The sequence below is a fragment of the Pelodiscus sinensis genome, chromosome 6, assembly GCF_052426305.1.
Source record: "Pelodiscus sinensis isolate ZL-2025 chromosome 6, ASM5242630v1, whole genome shotgun sequence".
NCBI lineage: Eukaryota > Metazoa > Chordata > Testudines > Trionychidae > Pelodiscus > Pelodiscus sinensis.
Window position 1 is genome coordinate 132,020,911 of NC_143057.1, and position 23,221 is coordinate 132,044,131.

Here is a 23,221-nt window from a genome sequence, read left to right on the forward strand (position 1 = left end):
CACACATACAGAATTGGAAGTGACTGTCTAGGAAGGAGTACGGCAGAAAGGAATCTAGGGCTTATAGTGGACCACAAGCTGAATATGAGTCAGCAATGTGGTGCTGTTGCAAAAAAAGCAAACATGATGCTGGGATGCATTAACAGGTATGTTGTGAGCAAGACTTGAGAAGTCATTCTTCCGCTCTACTCTGCACTGGTTAGGCCTCAGATGGGCTGTGTCTACACTGGGCCACTTATTCCAGAAAATCAGCTGCTTTTCCGGAATAAGCTACGAGCTGTCTACACTGGCCCTTGAATTTCCGGAAAAGCAACGACGCTCTACTGTACAAAATCAGCCGCTATTCCGGAAAAGCTACGCTGCTCCCGCTCAGGCATAAGTCCTTATTCCGGAACCCTGTTCTGGAAAAGGGCCAGTGTTGACAGCCCAGTAGTCTTTTCCGGAAAAAAGCCCCGATCGCGAAAACGACGATCGGGGCCCTTTTCCGGAAAAGCGCATCTACATTGGCCACAGATGCTTTTCCGGAAAAAGCCCTTTTCCCGGAAAAGCAGCCTGCCAATGTAGGCGCTCTCTTTCCGGAAATACTTATAACGAAAACTATTATGTTTTAAGCATTTCTGGAAATTCATGCCAGTGTAGACACAGCCTTGGAGTATTGTGTCCAGTTCTGGGCACTGCATTTCAAGAAGTATAGGGAGAAATTGGAGAGGATCCAGAGAAGAGCAACAAGAATGATGAAAAGTATAAAGAACATGACCTATGAAGGAAGGCTGAAAGAATTGGGCTTGTATAGTTTGGAAAAGAGAAGATTGAGGGGGGACATGATAGCAGTTTTCAGGTATCTAAAAGGGTGTCATAAGGAGGAGGGAGAAAACTTGTTCATTTTGGCCACTGAACAAGAAGCAATGGGCTTAAACTGCAGCAAGGGAGGTTTAGGTTGGACATTAGGAAAAAGTTCCTAACTGTCAAGGTGGTTAAACACTGGAATAAATTGCCCAGAGAGGTTGTGGAATCCCCATCTCTGGAGATATTGAAGAGTAGATTAGATAAATGTCTATCAGGGATGGTCTAGACCAGGGGTCTCCAAACTGCGGCCCGCAAGGCCCTCTCATCCGGCCCGTGGAGACCGTCCCTGGGGCGCCGCCGAACGGGCCCTTCTTGCCGGGGGGGGGCCCTGTCAGGGGTGTGCGGCGTGTACTCACGCCGCGCCGGGGCAGGAGAAGCGGGCCGCTCTGCTGACAAGCGGCCGCGCGGCGGCAAACGGCGCAGGGGGCGGGGGTTAGCACGGGCGGCGTTCCCCCGCCCAGACTGACAGGGCAGCCGGCCAATCAGGGGGCAGGATGGGCGGTGGTGGTAACGCCCGCCCGGCGACGTGCGGGGGAACGTGAACCCCGGCGGGAACTTTAAAAAGGTGACCCCTTCCGCCCGGGGGGGGGGGAAGGAGTGAGTGGTGGCAAGAAGGAGGGGAGGACAGCGTGCAGAGGAAGGGGAGAGCAGGGGGAAAAGCCCCCCCACCCCCCTTCCGGGAGAAACGGATTCGCAAAGCCAGAAATGTCTGCTGTTTTGGCATCCAGGAAACAATTTCACCATTCACACTAATACAGGTGTTCATGTGTAGTGTATCAATGTGTTATTAAATAATAACTGAATAAAATAATATTAAATAAATAATTAAAAACAACATCCATGTTTTGATTGTTTTTTATTTGGACCTCAAGTGTGTAGTCGGCCCCCGAACTGCTGTTTGATAGTTAATGCGGCCCTCGGGCTGAAAAGTTTGGAGACCCCTGGTCTAGACAGTACTGGGTCCTGCCATGAGGGCAGGGGACTGGACTCGATGACCTCTCGAGGTCCCTTCCATTCCTAGTATGCTGTGGATTGCCTGACCAGTCTGATTAGCTTCTATGATGAGGTAACTGGCTCTGTGGACGTGGGAAAGTCAGTGGATGTGATAGACCTTGACTTTAGCAAGGCTTTTGATACGGTCTCCCACAATATTCTTGCCAGCAAGTTAAGGGACTGTGGATTGGATAAATGTACTGTATGATGGATAGAAAGCTGGCTAGAAGGCCGGGCCCAGCGGGTAGTGATCAATGGCTCAATGTCAGGATGGCGGTTGGTTTCTAGCAGAGTGCCCCAAGGATTAGTTCTAGGACCAGTTTTGTTCAATATCTTTATTAATGACATGGCTGAGGGGATGGATTGCACCCTCAGCAAGTTTGTGGATGACACTAAGCTGGGGAAGAGGTAGATATGCTGGAGGGCAGGGAAGGGTCCAGAGTGACCTGGACAAATTAGAGGATTAGGCCAAAAGAAATCTGATGAGGTTCAACAAGGACAAGGGCAGACTCCTGCCCTTGGGAGAGAAGAATCCCAAGCATAGTTACAGGTTGGGGGCCAACTGGCTAAGTAGCAGTTCTGCAGAAAAGGGCCTGGGGGTTACAGTGGATGAGAGGCTGGACATGAGTCAACAGTGTGCCCTGGTAGCCAAGAGGGCTAATGGCTTATTAGGTGCATTCGGAGGAGCATGGCCAGCAGATCTAGAGAAGTGATTATTCCCCTTTATTCAGCTCTGGTGAGGCCACATCTGGAGTGTGTGTCCAGTTCTGGGCCCCCCACTATAGAAAGGATGTGGATGCGTTGGAGAGGGTCCAGTGGAGGGCGACCAAAATGATTAGGGGGCTGGAACTTGTGACCTATGAGGAGAGGCGAAGGGATTTGGGTCTGTTTAGTCTGCAGAAGAGAAAAGTGAAGGGGGGGAGGGGTTGATAGCAGCCTTCAACTTCCTGAAGGAAGGTTCCAAAGAGGATGGAGAGAGGCTCTTCACAGTAGTGACAGGTGGCAGAATAAGGAGCAATGGTCTCAAGTTACAGTGGGGGAGGTCTAGGTTGGATATTAGGAAAAGCTATTTTCCTAGCGGATGGGGAAGCACTGGGATGGGTTCCCTAAGGAGGGGGTGGAATCTCCAACCCTAGAGGTGTTTAAGTCTCCGCTTGACAAAGCCCTGGCTGGGTTGATTTAGTTGGGATTGGTCCTGCCTTGGGCAGGGGGCTGGATTTGATGACTCCTGGGGTCTCTGCCCGCCTTAGGATTCTATGATAAAATGTGTGAAATGCTCTCGCTGGGCAGTCTGTCTCTTTGCAGCCAGGCAGGAAGTTAAGATTGAGTTTGGGATACAGGGGGTGGGGTGCGATGGGCGAGGAGAGCTCCCATGCCACCCTCGCAGTGGGCAGGAGAGCTCAGCATTCAGGGTGACACAGCAGGGCAGCCAGGTGACGTGGCAGGCAGGGGCCAGTGCCGTTTCGGGTGGAGAGGAATGAGAGTTGCTCTGTGCAGCTGGGGCCGCATGGGGGATGCTGCTGTGGAGAGCCCTGTTGTGCGGCACTTTAAGCAAAGTGGGACATCCCTGGATGGGCCTGAGGATGTGGCTGCTGGGACCTAATCCAGCCTTTCCTCTCGCTAGGCTGGTGGTGTGTGGTGAGCTGCAGCCCCCCAGCCCGGTGGGCCAGCAACTCCATGACCTGGTTCCCCTTGCTGCCCTTGAGTGCCTGAGACAGTGTGACCTGCGCTGTTGGGGGCAGCAGCCCCTCGGAGCTGGGGCAGCCCTCTCCCCTTGGGGGCTGCTCCCGGGTAATGGTTAACTGTTACCTGGTAAGCATCACCTGTTACGGGTGACGCTTACCGGGTAACCAGTTACCCTTTCACATCCCTAGTGGTAGGGTTCTGAGTTGGGTCAGAACAGGGTTCCCTGTGTGCTTGGGCACTCACCCAGGAGAGAGTCCAATGCTGCTCAGCTGATCAGCAGAGCCCACAGTCTAGGTATATGTTTAACATAAGAATGGTCATAGTGGGTCAGGCCAAAGGTCCGTCTAGCCCAGTATCCTGTCTTTTGACAGTGGCCAGTGCCAGGTGCCCCAGAGGGAGCAAACACAACAGGTAATCCACATGTGATCCCTCTCCTGTCCTCCATTCCCAGCCTCTGACAAACAGAGGCTAGGGACAGCATTTCTGCCCGTCTTGGCTAATAGCCATTGATGGACCTAACCTCAATGAATCTATCTAGCTTTTTTTTTTTTTTTTTTTTTTTTTTGAACCCTGTTAAAGTCCTGGCCTTCACAACATCCTCTGGCAAGGAGTTCCACGGGTTGACTATGTGCTGCATGAATAAAAACTTCCTTTTGTTTTAAACTGGCTGCCTGTTAATTTCATTTGGTGACCCCTAGTTCTTATATTGTGAGAATAAATAAATAACTTTTCCTTATTCACTTTTTCCATACCAGTCATGATTTTATAGACTTCTATCATGCCCCCCCCCTTAAGATCCTCTTTTCTAAGCTGAAAAGTCCAAATCTCTTTAATCTGTCTTCATATGGGACCCGTTCCAAACCCCTCATCATTTTTGTTGCCCTTTTCTGAATCTTTTCCAATGCCAGGATATCTTGCTGTATTCAAGATGTGGGCAGCCCATGGATTTATACAGAGGCAGTGAGAGAGTCTGTCTTATTCTCTATCTCTTTCTTAGTGATTCCTAACATTGTTTGCTTTTGGCTGCTGCTGCGCACCGAGTAGATGTTTACAGAGAACTCTTCAGAATGACTCCAAGCTCTCTCTTGAGAAGTTGTAGCTAAACTAGTCCCAATCACACTGTACGTGTTTCTAACGGTGGCGCACATAGAAAAACTCAATCCGCACAGGGATGGAAAATCCCCACGGGGATGGGTGAGATTAGCAGGCACACTGAGCACCAGTAGGTCTTTCTGCCACTTCCTGCATCCTGCAGTTCTTGGGAGCTGCTGCAGCCCGTGGCAGGCGATCACCAGGCCTGTGCCTGGAGGGCCAGCACATGGTCTGTCATGCTGTCACAGAGAGAGGTCAGCACAGACTCATTCTCTTGGCTGGCATGTGAGAGTCACGCTGCTGTGGTCAAGGGTCTGCCCATGGTAACTGTCTCAGGGAGTCCTGCTCCTGTCGTGCCCACCCTGGCCATGCCAGCCTTGGCACTGTCTGGGTAGGGAGAGTGCAGCGTAGGCATCAGACTCAGTCCACCCCTCTGAGGTTGGATTCTGTCTTTGGCCCTGGCAGCCACTAATGGTCCCAAGGACCAAACCAGTGTGCCTTAAATAAAGGAACTTTTCGGCCGTGTTATGGAAACAGGGAAGTGCAGCTTGGGATGGGCCAAGCCCAGGTGTGCCCCAGGCTGACCCGGCCCGCCTGTGGCCCAGGTGGCAATGCGAGTTCAGTGGCAGAGCAGAAATCGGTCTCCTGTGAAGCTGCCTATTGGCAACACCTTTGGGAGACTGGCTCTTGCCAGACTTCCCATGTATACTAAGGACCTGGGATGCCTTGCCTCTTCCCCAGCCATGCCTGACGGGGTCTCCCTGGGTCCCTGCCTGGGCCATGGCACGTCACACCCCTTGTAATGCTTCAGAGCCCCTCGCCAAGGGTACCTGTGCGCGCAGCTAATGGGGCAGGCCCTAGGCCAAGCCCCTGTGGCCCCACCTCAGCAGTGGACAGACAATGGTGCTCTACAGATTTCTGTCCGCTGAGACTCACTTTGCAGGTGTCTCCACCGCTCCCCTGGCTCTGCTGAGCTCCCCCTGAGCTGAGCTGACCAGGCCCGGAAGCTGCACCCCACTAATGTGCCCTTGGTGGGGACCTTTCCGCCCTGCCCGGCCTGGCCCATGGGGCTGGCTGGAAGCAGGCGACCAGCACAAGCTGCTGCATGTGCCTAATGGCCCCTTTCTCTTTCAGGGCCTTTTTCTGGCTGGTCTCCTTGCTCCTATCGTCGCTGGTCTGGTTCATTGCTGTGAAAGCCAGTGACCCAGGAAACAAGCCGCTGCAGAAGGGCCTCCTGATATTTGGGGTCCTGTTCTCCGTGCTCCTCCAGGAGGCCTTCAGGTTTCTCTACTACAAGTTGCTGAGGTGAGGAGTGGGGCGGGGCACTCGCGCCACCTGCCAGTCTGAGCAGTAACTCAATGCTGCTCGTTGCACAAGCCCGGACTTTGCCCTCCCCTGCTGCCCCACCCTGCTTCTCTGTGCCAGCCATCGGAGCACCTCCCAAGAGCCGTCAGCCCTCTGGTGCAGGGACTGTCCTTTGGATTTGTTCCAGGTATGCAGAGTGCCCAGCACGAGGGAGCCCGACCTCCCCCGGGAGCCTCCAGGTGCTTCTGCAACATTAGACTAGTAATTGTAACAAGTTCATTAGTTTCCGGTAGGGAGGTTAAGTGTCAGCTCCCTGCTTAGCAGGTTATCAGTTGTCCCCTCTGGGTATACTCTTCACAGGGCTGGGAGCACTGGCGGCCCCAGCAGCCCTGTGAATGGTGAACTGTAACGGACGGGAATGGGATCTGTTACACGGTTCATTTCCCCCCCATTTTTTACATCTGTAGTTTAAAGGCAGAAGGTCCATTAGATTATTTAATCTGAGCTCCTGAACAGCACAGCCCACTAAGTGTCCCCCCGTTCCCCCTGCACTGAGCCAGTAGCTTGTCTTTGTGGAAGCTGCTGCTTCCAAACATGCCAAGGTTCAGTCGATGGAGAATCCACCTGTTCATCCGCTTCTCTGTTACGTGCAGGAGCCGAATTCCTAGCCTGACTTGGGCCAGCTTCAGTGCCAGCTGCAGGGCTCGTTCTGCCTTTCTGATAGATGAAAGAGCTCTTTACTACGTGCGTTTGTCTTCCCAGGAAGGTGCTGGTGCCCATAACTGAGCCACTCTGCTGTCTCGTTTCTAAGCAGAGTTGAGGCCGAGGGACCCTGTGCATTTAATACAACGCTCTGAGTGCTGCCGTACCGCGAAGGAACAGCGTGTCTGGGAACCCGGCAGTGCTCACGCTGCGCCCCGCTCCCCCCCGACCCCGTACTCTGCATCCCTGCTACAGTGTGTGCCTGAATCCGGTGGTGATCTAGGTGTCTTGTGTAGGGATGGGAATGGTTAACTGAGAAGGATCTCCCTCACTACAGCTAACCGCCACCCATCCATTGTGAGCAGGGGGCTGCTCCAGCCAGGCAGGGCCTGAGCCCGGTCAGAGCAGCCCCCTTCCCCCCTGCCATTTAAACAGAGCATCAAACTGGTTAACTGGGGAGTGGAGTCCCTGTGCAAATGCGGCCCCTCTGGCGGGGCTGCTGCCGGTTCTGCTGTGTTCAGGACAGGCACGGGAGAGCCGCTCTCTGCCTTTGCCTGCTGCGCGTCTCTGCCCAGTCCTGGAGGGTGAATAGCGCAGAGGGAGGGGGCTGGAGGGAGAGGTCTGAATCTGTTGTGGGTCATGTGCTGGGTATTATGGGATGGAGGACGGACTGCCTGAGCCACAATGCAAGATGCTACGTCCCAAGCCCTAGCCACAGCGATCATGCCTCTTTCCCTGTGGCCACTGGCCACTACCCGCCTCCCTGGGGCAGGCAGGGCTGTGCCAGCAGGAAGCAGGGTGAGTGCTGCAGGAGGGGGCAGACCTTGGTGGCAGGAATGGGGGGATTTCTCCGTTGCTGGGAGGTGCTGCCCTTTGTAAACACGGGGATGTGCATCGCACGCTGATGTCCTGCTGCTGCTGGGCTGGGGAGTTTTGCTCCACAGTGTTACAGCTTGGGTGGGGCTTCTCCTAAAGGGACTCCCCATGTTCCTGCAGCAGTCTGGAAACAGGCCACTCTCTCTGCTGTGACTCCGGCTGCAGTTTCAGCCCCAGCTAGTGGCGCTCAGCTTGCCAGGATTCTGCAGACTTATATTGGGGTCTGGTTTTTGCACCCCATAAGTCTGGCTCCCTGGACACCACACCGGTGTGAGGAGGTGAATTCCTGGGTGACAGCACTAGTGATTCAGACTAACACGGCCACCCCTGTGATACTTGTCACCGAATAAGGCACTATATGTAGCCATATGGACTGGAAATCCATCAACCTCATGAACATGCATCTGACAAAGTGGGTCTCTGCCCACGAAAGCTCATGCTCCAATAAGTTTGTTAGTCTATAAGGTGCCACAGGACTTCTCCTTGTTCTTGCAGCACTGGTGTAATGGCTCTCTGCCAGTGCCCGTGTAGGGAGGGGGCTGGAACACCTCTCCTCGTCAGCTCTTCCTGACTGCCTGAGGCACCTTGAATTTGTGCCAGGGGCTTGGCTGATTCAGGACTGCAAAGGCTGTGCATGACCACCTCCCCTCCCCTCGCGATCTCTGCTCCGAATCCACCCCGATCGGTATGAAGGACAAAACCTGGGGGAGCCAGGCGGCCGATCTGCTCCCCAGATTCCAGATTTCTTGCGGTGTGCTGAGCTTGTGTTTGTGAGTGAGGGTTGGTGTGTGGTGTTTTATGTTTTTTGTTTGTTTATTTATTTATTTATTTATTTTCCCCTGTGTTTGAGAGTGAGGCTTTTTTTTCCCCACCTCCCCTCTGCCCTCCCCCTCCCCTTGATGGAGTTTGTGCTGTGATTGGCAGGTGGAAACTGTTGGCTTCTAATTAAAGTTTGAATTCTAGAAGCCTCTGCTGATTGGCTGAGCCTTGGTAGGGGGAGGGGCTTTATAAGGCAGTGGGCAAGCGACCAAGGAGCTTGCGAACAGGTGAGTGCTAACAGGGAGTTTTGAGAGGAAGTTGGGAAGGGCGGGAGGTTCTCTTGCCTTTCTTTTTAAATCCCTTCTCCAGGACAGCAGCGATGGATGGTGATGGGTCTGCTGCTGTTACCTGCACAGCGTGTGCCATGTTTGTCTTCCTCCCGGAAGAAAGAACGGATTTCATCTGCACCAAGTGCAAACTGGTCGACATTTTGGAAGAAAAAATTAGAGGACTGGAGGCCCAAGTGCCAACCCTACGCTTGATCAGAGAGGATGAAGACTTCCTCGATAGAAGGCAGCATTTAATCCTTCAAGCACGGCAGGCAGAAGAGCCAGAGAGGGCAGTACGTGACCAAGAAGAGAACTGGCAGCATGTAACTTCTAGAAGGGGAAAAAGGTCAGCACAGGAATCCCCCGATGCTAGAGAGGTAAGCAATCGCTTTCAAGCTCTCTCCACAGGCTCTGCAGTGCTGAAAGCTCTGGAAGGGACCTCACAAGGAAGAAACCAGAAGGGAACACCATCTACTGGAAGGCATGGGATGCGTAGTCCTACGGATGGGGGTTCCACGGCCACCACGCCCAAAAGGAAACGACGGGTGGTGGTGGTCGGGGATTCCCTCCTAAGAGGGTCTGAGCCATCCCTCTGCCGTCCAGACCTGGAATCTCGAGAGGTGTGCTGCTTACCGGGAGCTCGCATTTAGGATGTCACTGAGAGGCTTACCAAGCTGATCAAACCGTCGGATCGCTACCCCTTCCTGCTTCTCCACGTGGGAACTAATGATACGGCCAAGAATGATCTTGAGTGTGTTACTGTGGATTATGTAGCGCTAGGAAGAAGGATCCAAGAATTTGGAGCGCAAGTGGTGTTCTCGTCCATCCTCCCTGTTGAAGGGAAAGGACTGGGCAGGGATTGTCGAATTGAGGACGTAAATGCGTGGTTGCGCAGGTGGTGTCAAAGGGAGGGCTTTGGTTTCTTCGACCATGGGACTCTGTTCCGGGTGCAAGGATTGTTAAGAAGAGATGGGATCTACCTAACGAAGAGAGGAAGGAGCATCTTCGCGGGCAGGCTTGCAAACCTAGTGAGGAGGGCTTTAAACTAGGTTCGTCGGGGGACGGCGACCAAAACCCTGAGGGGAGTGGGAAAGTCGGATACTGGGAAGAAATGCAGAGAGGAAGGGGCAAGAAAGGAGGACCCATGTTTCGAATGGAGAAGATAGGACGATCAACTGGTTACCTGAAGTGTTTGTACACTAATGCGAGAAGCCTGGGCAACAAACAGGAAGAACTGGAGGCCCTGGCCCAGTCCAAGAAATATGATTTAATTGGGATAACAGAGACTTGGTGGGATGACTCGCATGACTGGAGCGCTGTCATGGAAGGGTACAGACTGTTCAGGAACAACAGGCAGGGAAGAAAAGGAGGAGGAGTTGCACTATATGTAAGAGAGCACTATGATTGCTCTGAACTCCAGTATAAAGAGGGAGAAAAACCTGTTGAGAGTCTATGGGTTAAGTTTAAAGGAGCAAACAACAGCATTGATGTTGTGGTTGGTGTTTGCTACAGGCCACCGAATCAGGTGGATGAGGTAGATGAGGCTTTCTTGGGACAACTGAGCGAAGCTTCCAGATCGCAGGCCCTGGTTCTCGTGGGGGACTTTAATCACCCTGACATCTGTTGGGAAACCAATATGGCAGTACACAGGCAATCCAGGAAGTTTTTGGAGAATGTTGGAGATAACTTCTTGACACAGGTGCTGAAGGATCCGACCAGGGGCCGTGCGCAGCTTGACCTTCTGCTCACAAACAGGGAGGAACTAATAGGGGAAGTGGAGGTGGGTGACAACCTGGGAAGCAGTGATCATGAGATGGTAGATTTCAGGATCCTGACCAAAGGAAGAAAAGAGAGTAGTAAAATATACACCTTGGACTTCAAAAAAGCAGACTTTGACTCCCTCTGAGATCTGTTGGGCAGATTTCCCTGGGATGTTAACATGAAGGGGAAAGGAGTCCAGGACAGCTGGCAGTATTTTAAAGAACCCTTATTGAAGGCACAGAAAGAAACCATCCCTACGCGTAGCAAAAGAGGCAAACATGGTAGGAGACCGGACTGGCTTACAGGGGAAATCCTTGGTGAACTTAAGCACAAAAAGGAAGCTTACAAAGAGTGGAAACTTGGACAGATGACCAGGGAGGAATTTAAATGTATAGCTCGAGAATGCCGGGGGGTTATCAGGAAGGCGAAAGCGCAAATGGAATTGCGACTGGCTAAGGATGTGAAGGATAACAAGAAAGGTTTCTACAGGCCTGTTAACAAGAAGAAGGTGATCAGAGAGGGTGTGCGGCCCCTAATGGATGAAGGAGGTAACCTAGTGACAGATGATGTGGGGGACGCTGAAGTACTCAATGCTTTCTTTGCCTCTGTATTCACGGACAAGGTCAGCTCCTGGACTTCTGCGCTAAGTGACGCAAGATGAGATGAAGATGGACAGCCTGTGGTGGGTAAAGAACAGGTTAGGAACTATTTAGAAAAACTAAACATACATAAATCCATGGGTCCGGACTTAGTGCATCCGAGGGTACTGAGGGAGTTGGCAAATGTCATTGTGGAGCCTTTGGCTATTATCTTTGAAAAGTCGTGGAGATCAGGAAAAATCCCGGATGACTGGAAAAAGGCAAATGTAGTGCCCATCTTCAAAAAAGGGAAGAAGGATGATCCAGGGAACTATAGGCGGGTCAGTCTTACCTCGGTTCCTGGAAAAATCATGGAAGGGATCCTTAAGGAATCCATATTGAGGCACTTGGATGAGAGGAAAGTGATTAGGAATAGTCAGCATGGATTCACAAAGGGCAAGTCGTGCCTGACCAATCTGATTAGCTTCTATGATGAGGTAACTGGCTCGGTGGACATGGGGAAGTCAGTGGATGTGATATACCTTGACTTTAGCAAGGCTTTTGATACGGTCTCCCACAATATTCTTGCCAGCAAGTTAAGGGATTGTGGATTGGATAAATGGACGGTAAGATGGATAGAAAGCTGGCTAGAAGGCAGGGCCCAGCGGGTAGTGATCAATGGCTCAATGTCAGGATGGCGGTCGGTTTCTAGCAGAGTGCCCCAAGGTTCGGTTCTAGGACCGGTTTTGTTCAATATCTTTATTAATGATCTGGATGAGGGGATGGATTGCACCCTCAGCAAGTTTGCGGATGACACTAAACTGGGGGGAGAGGTAGATACGCTTAAGGGCAGAGATAGAGTACAGAAAGACTTAGACAAATTGGAGGATTGGGCCACAAGAAATCTGATGAGGTTCAACAAGGACAAGTGTAGAGTCCTGCACTTGGGACTGAAGAATCTCAAGCATAGTTACAAGCTGGGGACCAACCGGTTAAGTAGTAGTTCTACAGAAAAGGACCTGGGGGTTACAGTGGATGAGAAGCTAGATATGAGTCAACAGTGTGCCCTTGTAGCCAAGAAGGCTAATGGCATATTAGGTTGCATTAAGAGGAGCATTGCCAGCAGATCCAGAGATGTCATCATTCCCCTTTATTCGGCTTTGGTGAGGCTGCATCTGGAGTATTGTGTCCAGTTCTGGGCCCCCCACTACAAAATCATAGGACTGGAAGGGACCTCGAGAGGTCATCGAGTCCAGCCCCCCGCCCTCAAGGCAGGACCAAGCTCCGTCTACACCATCCCTGACAGATGTCTCTCTAACCTATTCTTAAATATCTCCAGAGAGGGAGATTCCACCACCTCCCTTGGCAATTTATTCCAATATTTGACCACCCTGACAGTTAGGAATTTTTTCCTAATGTCCAATCTAAACCTCCCTTGCTGCACTTTAAGCCCATTACTCCTTGTCCTGTCCTCAGAAACCAAGAGGAACAAATTTTCTCCTTCCTCCTTGTGACACCCTTTTAGATATTTGAAAACCGCTATCATGTCCCCCCTTAATCTTCTTTTTTCCAAACTAAACAAGCCCAGTTCATGAAGCCTGGCTTCATAGGTCATGTTCTCTAGACCTTTAATCATTCTTGTTGCTCTTCTCTGGACCCTTTCCAATTTCTCCACATCTTTCTTGAAATGTGGCGCCCAGAACTGCACACAGTACTCCAGCTGAGGCCTAACTAGTGCAGAGTAGAGCGACAGAATGACTTCACGAGTTTTGCTTACAACACACCTACTGATGCAACCTAGAATCATATTTGCTTTTTTTGCAATAGCGTCACACTGTTGACTCATATTCAACTTGTGGTCCACTATGACCCCTAGATCCCTTTCCGCCATGCTCCTTCCTAGACAGTCGCGTCCCATCTTGTATGTATGGAACTGATTGTTCCTTCCTAAGTGGAGCACTTTGCATTTCTCTTTATTAAACCTCATCCTGTTTACCTCTGACCATTTCTCTATCTTGCTAAGGTCATTTTGAATTATGTCCCTATCCTCCAAAGAAGTTGCAACCCCACCCAGTTTGGTATCATCTGCAAACTTACTAAGCGTACTCTCTATCCCAATATCTACATCATTGATGAAGATATTGAACAGTACGGGTCCCAAAAGAGACCCTTGAGGAACTCCACTTGTTATCCCTTTCCAGCAGGATGCGGACGCATTGGAGAGGGTCCAGCGGAGGACAACCAAAATGTTTAGGGGGCTGGAGCATATGACTTATGAGGAGAGGCTGAGGGACTTGGGTCTGTTTAGTCTGCAGAAGCGAAGAGTGAGGGGGGGATTTGATAGCAGCCTTCAACTTCCTGAAGGAAGGTTCCAAAGAGGATGAGGAAAGGCTATTCTCAGTAGTGACAGGTGGCAGAACAAGGAGCAATGATCTCAAGTTGTGGTGGGAGAGATCCAGGTTGGATATTAGGAAAAACTATTTCACTAGGAGGGTGGTGAAGCACTGGAATGGGTTACCTAGGGAAGTAGTGGAGTCTCCATCCCTAGAGGTGTTTAAGTCTCGGCTTGACAAAGCCCTGGCTGGGTTGATTTAGTTGGAATTGGTCCTGCGTAGAGCAGGGGGCTGGACTTGATGACCTTCTGAGGTCTGTTCTAGTTCTATGATTCTATGAAGGGATCAGGCCTATGCCAGGAGAGGGGTTTTTCCTTCTTCAGGGGGTGGCTTGAAGCTGGTTTAAGGCCGGAAGCCTGGTGTTGGCTGAGGTTGCAGAGGTGTGCTCAATGAGGCAGTTCCTTAGACGCCTGGGGTCAGAGCTCTTCAGCAGACGCATTCTGTGTTCTTTGGATTCTGGAATTGGGTCCGGGATGCTCCGGTGGCTTGGATCTTGGCGGGTCCCGACTCCACTTGCCTCGCATGCTCCTGCTGGGGTCAGGCCAGGAAAAGCTTTTGTAGAAGTTCTCTTCAGACTTTCTGGGTGGAGGGCGGGTGTAGGCAGTCCCCCTCCTGACCGCTCTGATGTCCAGCTCCTCGGCTTCCTGAGCCGCATTCCAGTGCCACACGCAGGGCGAATGGGCTCTGGGACTCAAAACCACGTCGCAATAGCCCCCCTTTCTCAGAACTCCTTTCTCAGACCTGTCAGCCAGCCTGGTCTAAGTCTGTACCCTGCACTTCATTGATCACCTTGTAATCTGACTCCTACAGCACTGAGCCAAGCGCCTGGCAGAAGCGTTCCAAGCAGACCCCTTCTACGCCGTCCCTGTAGCCACCCGCCTAGCGCCCTGCTGTGCGTGCGCACGAGGGCATAACTCTCCTTTCTCTGCCTAGGAAGGCGATCGAAGGGTTGGTGGCACTCAGCGAAGATGGCTGCTCCCCCATTTCCATCCAGCAGATGGCGTATGGTATGTGCCATAGTGCGGGAGCGGGAGGGCAGGCGTGGCTGGGACCAGGGGGAAGGATCTTGGGAAGGGAGACTTCTCACCAGGGGTCCCTCCGAATGGAGGCAAGAGCTGCAGGGTCTCTTGCAGGGCTGAGGTAGGCTGCTGGGGTTGGAAGCGCCTCAGGGCGTCTGGCTCCGACGTCCCGGGGCTCAGCAACGTGTGTTTCTGCCCCACAGTGGCTGGTCTGGGCTTCGGGCTCATGAGCGGCGCCTTTTCCATGATCAACCTCCTGGCAGATGCGCTGGGGCCAGGCACCGTGGGAATCCATGGAGACTCGCAGCTCTACTTCCTGACCTCAGGTGAGCAATGGGCCCACAGCGCCCTGCACCTTCTCCCCACAGAATTTCTATGGAGAGTAATTCCATGCTCAAAACTAAGAGTATAGCATTAGGGGTACACTACTGGCCAGCTCACCAGCATGGGGATAGTCACTGTGAAATAAAAACCTCAATCCTGGTTTCTTTTCCAGTCCACTCCACTGTTCCTTACTACGCTGCCCCCGTCCATTTCCTGCCAACTGCTCTGCCATGCTTGGCCCATGTCCACCAACACATACGCGCAGAACAAAAACAGTCCTTTGCACAGGATGGTCTGCTGAGAAACAAACTGAAAGCCCAGCCCTTTTAGGAAGCAAGAGCTGGTTGTTATGCTGGACAGACTAGAGCCATTAATTCATTTTTGAAACTAAGTGTAGGTAACATGTTTGTGATGAGATTTGATTGTAGCAGTTGGTTTTAAGTGAGACATTTAGTATTTTATTGATTTGGAAAAAATCTGATGTAAATATATCAGTTTGATTTTTTAAATCCACCCTGATCTGTACTTGTACCAGTACTATTCATCATAGTCATAAATGACCTGGGAAAAGGGGTAAGCAGTGAGGTGGCAAAATTTGCAGATGATACAAAACTACTTAAGATAGTGAAGTCCAAAGCAGACCGCAAAGAGCTACAAAAAGATCTCACCAAGCTGGGGTGACTGGGCAACGAAATATCAGATGAAATTCAGTGTTGATAAATGCAAAGTAATGCACATTAGAAAACATGATCCCAAACAATGATGGGATCTAAATTAACTATTACCATTCGAGAGAGATCTTGGTGTCATTGTACACAGTTTTTGGAAATCATGCACTCAGTGTTCAGTGGCTGTCAAAAAAGCTAACAATCTGGGAATAATTAGGAAAGAAACACTATTTTATCTTGCTGCTGTATAAATCCTTGGTATGCTCCCACCTTCCGTGATTCATGCAGTTCTGGTCACCCATCTCAAAAAAGAGATATTGGTAAAGGTTCAGAAAAGGTGAGCAAAAATTATTAGGGTATGGAACAGCTTCTGAATGAAGAAAAATTAATGAGAAATGGGACTTTTCAGCTTGGAAAAGAGATGATTAAGGGGGGAATATGATAGAGGTCTATAAAATCATGATTGGTGTAGAGAAATTAGATAAAGTGTTATTGTCTCCTTTTTACAACACAAGAATGACCGTTCATCTATTGAAATGAATAGGCAGCAGGTTTAAAACAAAAGGAAGTTTTTCTTCATTGAGCACACAGTCAACCAGTGGAACTCCTTGCCAGAGGATGTTGTGAAGGTCAGGACTGTAACAGGGTTCCAGAGAGAAAAAAATAAGTTAGAGAACAGGTCTATCAATGGCTATTAGCCAGGATGGGCAGGCCTGATGTCCCTAGCCTCTGTTTGTCAGAGGCTGGGAATTGGCGACAGGGGAGGGATCACGTGATGGTTCCCTGTTGTGTTCACTCCCTCTGGAACTGGCCATTGCTGGCCGACAGGACACTGGGCTGGGTGGAGTTTTGGTCTGACCCAGTCTGGCCCTTCTTATGCATCTCCTCACTGCCTCCCCGTCCTGCACTATTCCTCCTGTTGCATCCCCTTTGTGCCATCCCTTACTGCACCTGCCTCACTGCTGCCTCATTGCACCATCTCCCCGCCCCTGCACCATCCCTCACTGCACCCCCTTCCCTGCCTCCCTGCCCCTGCACCGTCCCTCGCCGCGCACCCTTCCCTGCCTACCCATCACTGCACCCCCTTCCCTGCCTCCCCGCCCCTGCACCGTCCCTCGCCGCGCACCCTTCCCTGCCTCCCCGCCCCTGCACCGTCCCTCGCCGCGCACCCTTCCCTGCCTCCCCGCCCCTGCACCGTCCCTCGCTGCACCCCCTTCCCTGCCTCCCCGCCCCTGCACCGTCCCTCGCTGCACCCCCTTCCCTGCCTCCCCGCCCCTGCACCGTCCCTCGCCACGCACCCTTCCCTGCCTCCCCGCCCCTGCACCGTCCCTCGCTGCACCCCCTTCCCTGCCTCCCCGCCCCTGCACCGTCCCTCGCCGCGCACCCTTCCCTGCCTCCCCGCCCCTGCACCGTCCCTCGCTGCACCCCCTTCCCTGCCTCCCCGCCCCTGCACCGTCCCTCGCCGCGCACCCTTCCCTGCCTCCCCGCCCCTGCACCGTCCCTCGCCGCGCACCCTTCCCTGCCTCCCCATCACTGCACCCCCTTCCCTGCCTCCCCGCCCCTGCACCGTCCCTCGCCGCGCACCCTTCCCTGCCTCCCCGCCCCTGCACCGTCCCTCGCCGCGCACCCTTCCCTGCCTCCCCGCCCCTGCACCGTCCCTCGCCACGCACCCTTCCCTGCCTCCCCATCACCGCGCACCCTTCCCTGCCTCCCCGCCCCTGCACCGTCCCTCGCCACGCACCCTTCCGTGCCTCCCCATCACTGCGCACCCTTCCCTGCCTCCCCGCCCCTGCACCGTCCCTCGCCGCGCACCCTTCCCTGCCTCCCTGCCCCTGCACCGTCCCTCGCCGCGCACCCTTCCCTGCCTCCCCATCACTGCGCCCCCTTCCCTGCCTCCCCGCCCCTGCACCGTCCCTCGCTGCACCCCCTTCCCTGCCTCCCCGCCCCTGCACCGTCCCTCGCCGCGCACCCTTCCCTGCCTCCCCGCCCCTGCACCGTCCCTCGCCGCGCACCCTTCCCTGCCTCCCCGCCCCTGCACCGTCCCTCGCCGCGCACCCTTCCCTGCCTCCCCGCCCCTGCACCGTCCCTCGCCGCGCACCCTTCCCTGCTTCCCCGCCCCTGCACCGTCCCTCGCCACGCACCCTTCCCTGCCTCCCCGCCCCTGCACCGTCCCTCGCCGCGCACCCTTCCCTGCCTCCCCGCCCCTGCACCGTCCCTCGCCGCGCACCCTTCCCTGCCTCCCCGCCCCTGCACCGTCCCTCGCCGCGCACCCTTCCCTGCCTCCCCGCCCCTGCACCGTCCCTCGCCGCGCACCCTTCCCTGCCTCCCCGCCCCTGCACCGTCCCTCCCTGCGCACCCTTCCCTGCCTCCCCGCCCCTGCACCGTCCCTCGCCGCGCACCCTTCCCTGCCTCCCCGCCCCTGCACCGTCCCTCGCCGCGCACCCTTCCCTGCCTCCCCGCCCCTGCACCGTCCCTCGCCGCGCACCCTTCCCTGCCTCCCCGCCCCTGCACCGTCCCTCCCTGCGCACCCTTCCCTGCCTCCCCGCCCCTGCACCGTCCCTCGCTGCGCACCCTTCCCTGCCTCCCCGCCCCTGCACCGTCCCTCGCCGCGCACCCTTCCCTGCCTCCTCGCCCCTGCACCGTCCCTCGCCGCGCACCCTTCCCTGCCTCCCCGCCCCTGCACCGTCCCTCGCCGCGCACCCTTCCCTGCCTCCCCGCCCCTGCACCGTCCCTCGCCGCGCACCCTTCCCTGCCTCCCCGCCCCTGCACCGTCCCTCGCCGCGCACCCTTCCCTGCCTCCCCGCCCCTGCACCGTCCCTCCCTGCGTACCCTTCCCTACCTCCCCACTAACCCCCATCACAGCGAGACTCAAATCTGCTTCCAGACCTCAGATAAGCAGGAGGCCTGGCAACCACTCCTGCTCTCTCCGTGTTGCACCCTCAGTGAGCCCCTCCCCTCAATAGACATTTGCAGCTCAGCACTGGATGCAGCAGCCCGTCCCCCCCCCGCTCTGCACCCAATCTGGCACCTCCGGTAAAGCCAGTTCTCCTCATGCTCTGGGTGACGGATGCCCTGGCTGCCTGGGGGCGCTGGTTGGGGTAAAGCCTCACCGCCCTGGCTGTGACTGTCTCCTTGCTCCTCCTCACAGCCTTCATGACCATGGTGGTGATTTTCCTTCACACCTTCTGGGGAATCCTCTTCTTCCATGGCTGCGAGACCCAGCGCTGGTGGGAGATGGCCGCCGTTGTCCTCACTCACCTCATCGTGTCAGGATCGGTGAGTGTGGGCGGGGGGCAGCTGCTCCCACACCGCTGTGTCACTTGGGAGGGTTGGGAAGGAGGTGGGAGTGGTGCAGGATCTGGGACCGCCAGGATATGTGCTGCACACATAGGGAGTCGTATAGCCGCCCTACCAAATTTTGTCGACAAAACTTGACAACACCCAAAAGTCGACAAAACAAAAATCACCAGAGGGTTTCACGCTTGCTCTGATGGATTGTGTCCACACTGGGGACACCATTATCAGCAGTGTGAGCAATGCTCTGTGAGTATGTATCCCATAGGGTGTGTCTACACTACAGTGCTATTGAAATAGTTCATTCGAATTAACGCATCTACACACAAAAACTATTTTGAAATAGCGTTTTGCTATTTCGAAATAGCGCATCCACACTGAGTGGACCTGAACCGAAGTTAAGGCTGGCCAGAACCAGCACCGGCAGGGCATCGGGTTAGGACTTAGTGTGTGGGGCTGCTGCCTGAGGCTAACTGAGCTCCGTGCTTAAAGGGACCCGACCCCCACCCCGGACAGACAGTTCTCAGGGTTTCCCGCTTGCTTGTCTACCTCAGTGAGGGGACAGCAAACCAGTCCTGTCTTGGAGTGCCCTGAGTGCCCACACTCGGGACACCACAGCACCCCACCACATGGAGCCAGAGCTGCCCCTGGGCACGCCAGTGTGTCTCGTGGGGTCATTACCATCAGCCTGGCTGCACTTGCTGCAGACTGCCATCTGGGCGGTCCATCGGGGGGCTGTCAGGATCCAGGAGGCCCTGAGGGAGAGCGTCCACCCCGAGGAGCCCTCAGAACCTCCCCAGTCCTCCCCACCGGGGGCTCGTGCCCCATTCCTCCCTCACGTCCTTCCACTTACCCCTCCCTCGCTCCCCTTCCTGATGTCAAATAAAAGATACGTATGTCCAAAAATAGAAACTGGGTTTATTGAACAAAACTGGGGGAGGGGGGATGAACCTCTGGGGAGACTGGGAAAAGGAGGTGGGAGAGGAGAAGAGAGAGGGTGGAAGAGGGGAGAGGGAAACTGGAAGGGGGAGGGGAAGCTCAGGGTTGGGGATCTCGCCAGACCAACTTGACTTTCATGCTAACCTGGTCCTGGCTTCGTATGTGGCCTTTGATGGCCAGGCTGGCAGCTATCCTGCCACAGACGGCCGCGTTCCTCCGTCTAGTGCGGAGATCATGGATGTTGGGGGAATCCCCCCCAAACCTGAATAAGGTCCATGATCTCCACCCTGGACCAGGAAGGCGCCCGCCTTCTCCAGCCCCTGTCAGGCTCCTGGGAGCTGGCAGACTGCTCCTGGGGAGTGGTGGAGGGCTGGCAGCCAGTGGCTTGCTGGCTTATGTTTTGGGGCCACTAGATCAGGGGCCCCGGTGGCCACTGCTGGCTCTGGGCTGGCAGGCTTGGAGCTGGCACAGGCACTGTGGCCTGGGTCTACCCCTTTAATGGCTCCGGGGCTGGGGGAGAGGAGAGGAAGTTTTCCTGGTTGTGCCCAGAGTGGCCACCAGGGCTCCCTGGGAAGGACTGGAAGCCCCCTATTTTGAATTAAGTGTCTACACAGCACTTAATTCGAAATAGCTATTCGAATTTGGTGTTACTCCTCGTAGAATGAGGTTCACCAAATTCGAAATAAGGGCTCCACTATTTCGAATTTATTTTGAAATAGCGGTTTGCCTGTGTAGACTGCTGTTATTTCGAATTCACTTTGTAGTGTAGACATACCCTTAGTGCTGTGTTGTGGGAGGGCAGAGCTGATCCCTTTGCATCTTGGGATTCTCTCTGAGTTCTCCCACAGCCTCCTCAGCTGCGCAGAGTGGCACCTGAGTAGCTCTTTGAGCGCTCCGTGCTGAGGAACGTTAAAGCAGCACAGTGTGTGCCCTCCTCCCCCTGCAGCAGCAGTCTGCCTGCTGCTGTGTTTGTAGTGCCCGGCAGAACAGGAGCAGGCCAATGATTTGTTCTTTGATCCCCAAACAGAGCAGCTCTCTCAGCTGTCAGACACTTCCCAGAGCTTTGAAAGGGGAGGGGTGCAGGCCTGCAGGGCAGCAGAGATCACAGCACACTGAGCAGAGTCCTCAGGGCAGGCGCTAGCTCTTTGTCGCCAATAAAGGGACAGCGCTGTCCTGATGCACATCAGTGAGACGACATGTCATAGATGGGAGGGGCTAACCACCCCAGCATTTCATTAGCTCCCCTCCCCGCCGTTGCACCCCATGGCTCCCTGGCCACACCAGCCTCACCCCTTCAGAGCCACGAGTGCCAGGGAAGGAGATTAGAGCATTAAGGGCGGAGCTGCCAGAGCCACGCAGGCCATCCACGGGGCTCCCTTGGCTCGACCTGTCCTCTCACTCTGCTGCTCTCGTCCCAGACGTTCTGGAACCCCCTGTACGTTGGCAGCCTCGTCCCCTCCTACCTGCTGATGTTCGCCATGGCTGCATGGGCCTACGTCCTCTCAGGAGGCTGCACCCGGAACCTGCTCCAGCGCCTACAGGGTGAGTATCTGCTCGGGAGAGGGGACCAGGGTGGGAGGCAGGGGAGCCAGGAGAGGTGCCCCAGTGTTAGGGGGAGACAGGATCCGCTTGGGGGTCTCACCCCAGGTTTCTCTGGGGCAATGTGCTGATCTGAGCCCCTTCAGCAGGGACATTTACCCTTTCCTTGCACTAGCGGGTGGGCAAGCACTCCAGTCATCAGGGTACCTGATACTGGGGTGGGAAATGATCCGCTCTGGATCCCTTTGAGCTCCCCACTCGCCTTTGCTTTTCCCTAGGTCAGCAGAGCGAGACCAGTCCCCAGCCAGGATCCTGAGAGCCCACCAGGCGCTCTCGCCTCAGCTGCTGTCTGCCGGCCCGGCCCTCTCTCTGGTGCTGTCGGCTGGGACCTACTGTTGCTTCTCTGCACTCGGGGGTCCCTGGATCGGTTCCTGCTGGAGACAGGTGTACGGGGACTCCTGTGGCCAGGGAGCAGCCAGCAGACTGCCGGCTAGCTGTGGCGGCTCACCCTGTCCTGCCAACCCCTCTTCCTCCACGCTGTGGATGGTGACTGGCCTAGCCTGCCCTTCTAAGACACACGGTTCACGTGCCTGAGGCGTTCTCCAGAACTTGCTGTCTGCCCCACAGCCGGTGTGTGAGAAGGAGCTCATTCTGCCCCATATGTGGGAGGTTTGGTGCTCTCCTGCTCAGCCCCAGGAGGGAGCAGGGCGGGCTGAGGGGCCAGTGAGCGGCGCTGGGCAGTGGCTTTTGCCAGGAAATGTCCATGCGCTGAGCTGAGGAGCTGTCGCTTCCTTCCCCCACCAAGAGTGGCTGTGGCAGGGGGCTGCAGGCCCAGCCCTAGCTCCTGGGGACTGGCTGCTGATGGGCCAGGCTGCCCGGTGCCAGCCTGGGACAGATGGAGGGGGAGTGGGTGGCCCATGTGGCCATGCAGGGACAAAGGCTGGGCTGACTAGATGCCCAGCTCTGGCAGGGGGGAGGGAGGGTGAAGGGTGACACGGCTGTTGCCAAGATGCTGGTATGGGAAACGGGGGCCGGTAGCTGCATGCCTTGTACCAAATGTGGGGGGGGGAGTGGGCAGCAGAGGACCAGCCTGGGCAGGCTCAGTGACTCCCTTCCCCCCATCCTGTGGGGGTGGGTATGAGATGCTTGAGCAGACACCAGCCCTGGGCTGCGGGGTGGAAGGGGGAGCAGTGTCCCTGTAGCTGTGCAGCAGCCCCTGGGCTGGGAGCCAAGGGTGGCTGAGTTTGCAATGGGCTTTTATATCAATAAAGAGAAATACCAGCTGCCAAGAGAATTCAGGTGCAGCCGTAGGGGAGGGGGCTTGATGGCCGTGCTCATGCCATGCTGGGAGTGAGGGGGAGGGTGCCTCTGTGGGAGCAGAGTTACACAGCCCAGTTCACAGGCAGGCTGCCAAGCCCCTCCCAAAGCGGCATGGTTGTTATCCTTGTCTTACAGTGGGGGAAACTGAGGCGCAGAAAGGGAGCGCTGGTTTGCTAACAGTGTGTCTGTGGGGTGGCTCTGCCAATGCGGGGAGGGGGAGGTCTCTGTTTGGGGTAGAAACGCTGCAGGGACTCCACGTGGCCACTAGGGGTCAGCCGGTACCACAGCGCAGGGCTCCAAGCAGCGTCCTGCTGCATGTAGCATGTGGGGCCAGGCCCACACCAGGGGAGCTCCCTCTCCTGCCTGTCCCAGTGATTCCTCCCGCTGCTCCGCCCAGGTGAGCCGAGAGCGTGGGGGCGGAGCTGCCCCTGCCTGGTATTGCAGCCACCGCTGGGGCTAGAGCCACCGCATGAGCCAGGGAGCCAAAGTCCAGCTGCAGCAGCCCCACGTTGGGATGGGGGCTGCCCGCTTGGGGAAAGACCTGTTGGCTCTTCACTAGCCAGCAATGAGCCCTGCAGGCTGGTGGGCCCCACAGGCCGGGCACACATCCCGTTAGCAAGGCATGCTGAGGACAAGTTAACTCCTGCAGCTGTGAGCAACTGGCCCTCTGCAGCGGTGGAGGGACGGGCTCTGGCCCTGGTGCTATGGCATTGGCACACCTGGGAGCCTGATGTGTGAAGGGCCCTGGCTCCGAGGTCGGGCCCACAGCGCGAGGAAGGGACATGCTTGAGCCTCCGG

General features: G+C 55.2%; 1 protein-coding gene across 2 annotated transcripts in view; it reads left to right on the plus strand.

Annotated features, from left to right (window-relative positions):
• LOC102463836 (gamma-secretase subunit Aph-1b-like) overlaps positions 1-22,397 on the plus strand; it is a 29,928-nt gene extending 7,531 nt beyond the window's left edge. The window contains exons 2-7 of one of the 2 annotated variants that reach the window (XM_075914755.2): positions 5,752-5,922; positions 14,254-14,327; positions 14,543-14,665; positions 18,480-18,607; positions 20,983-21,106; positions 21,382-22,397. In XM_075914755.2, the coding sequence (XP_075770870.2) occupies positions 5,752-5,922; positions 14,254-14,327; positions 14,543-14,665; positions 18,480-18,607; positions 20,983-21,106; positions 21,382-21,419 (658 nt within the window). In that variant the 3' untranslated portion in view covers positions 21,420-22,397. The remainder of the gene's footprint in view (positions 1-5,751; positions 5,923-14,253; positions 14,328-14,542; positions 14,666-18,479; positions 18,608-20,982; positions 21,107-21,381) is intronic. The other variant, XM_075914757.2, reaches the window with a different exon arrangement.
• The last annotated feature ends 824 nt before the right edge of the window (positions 22,398-23,221 follow it).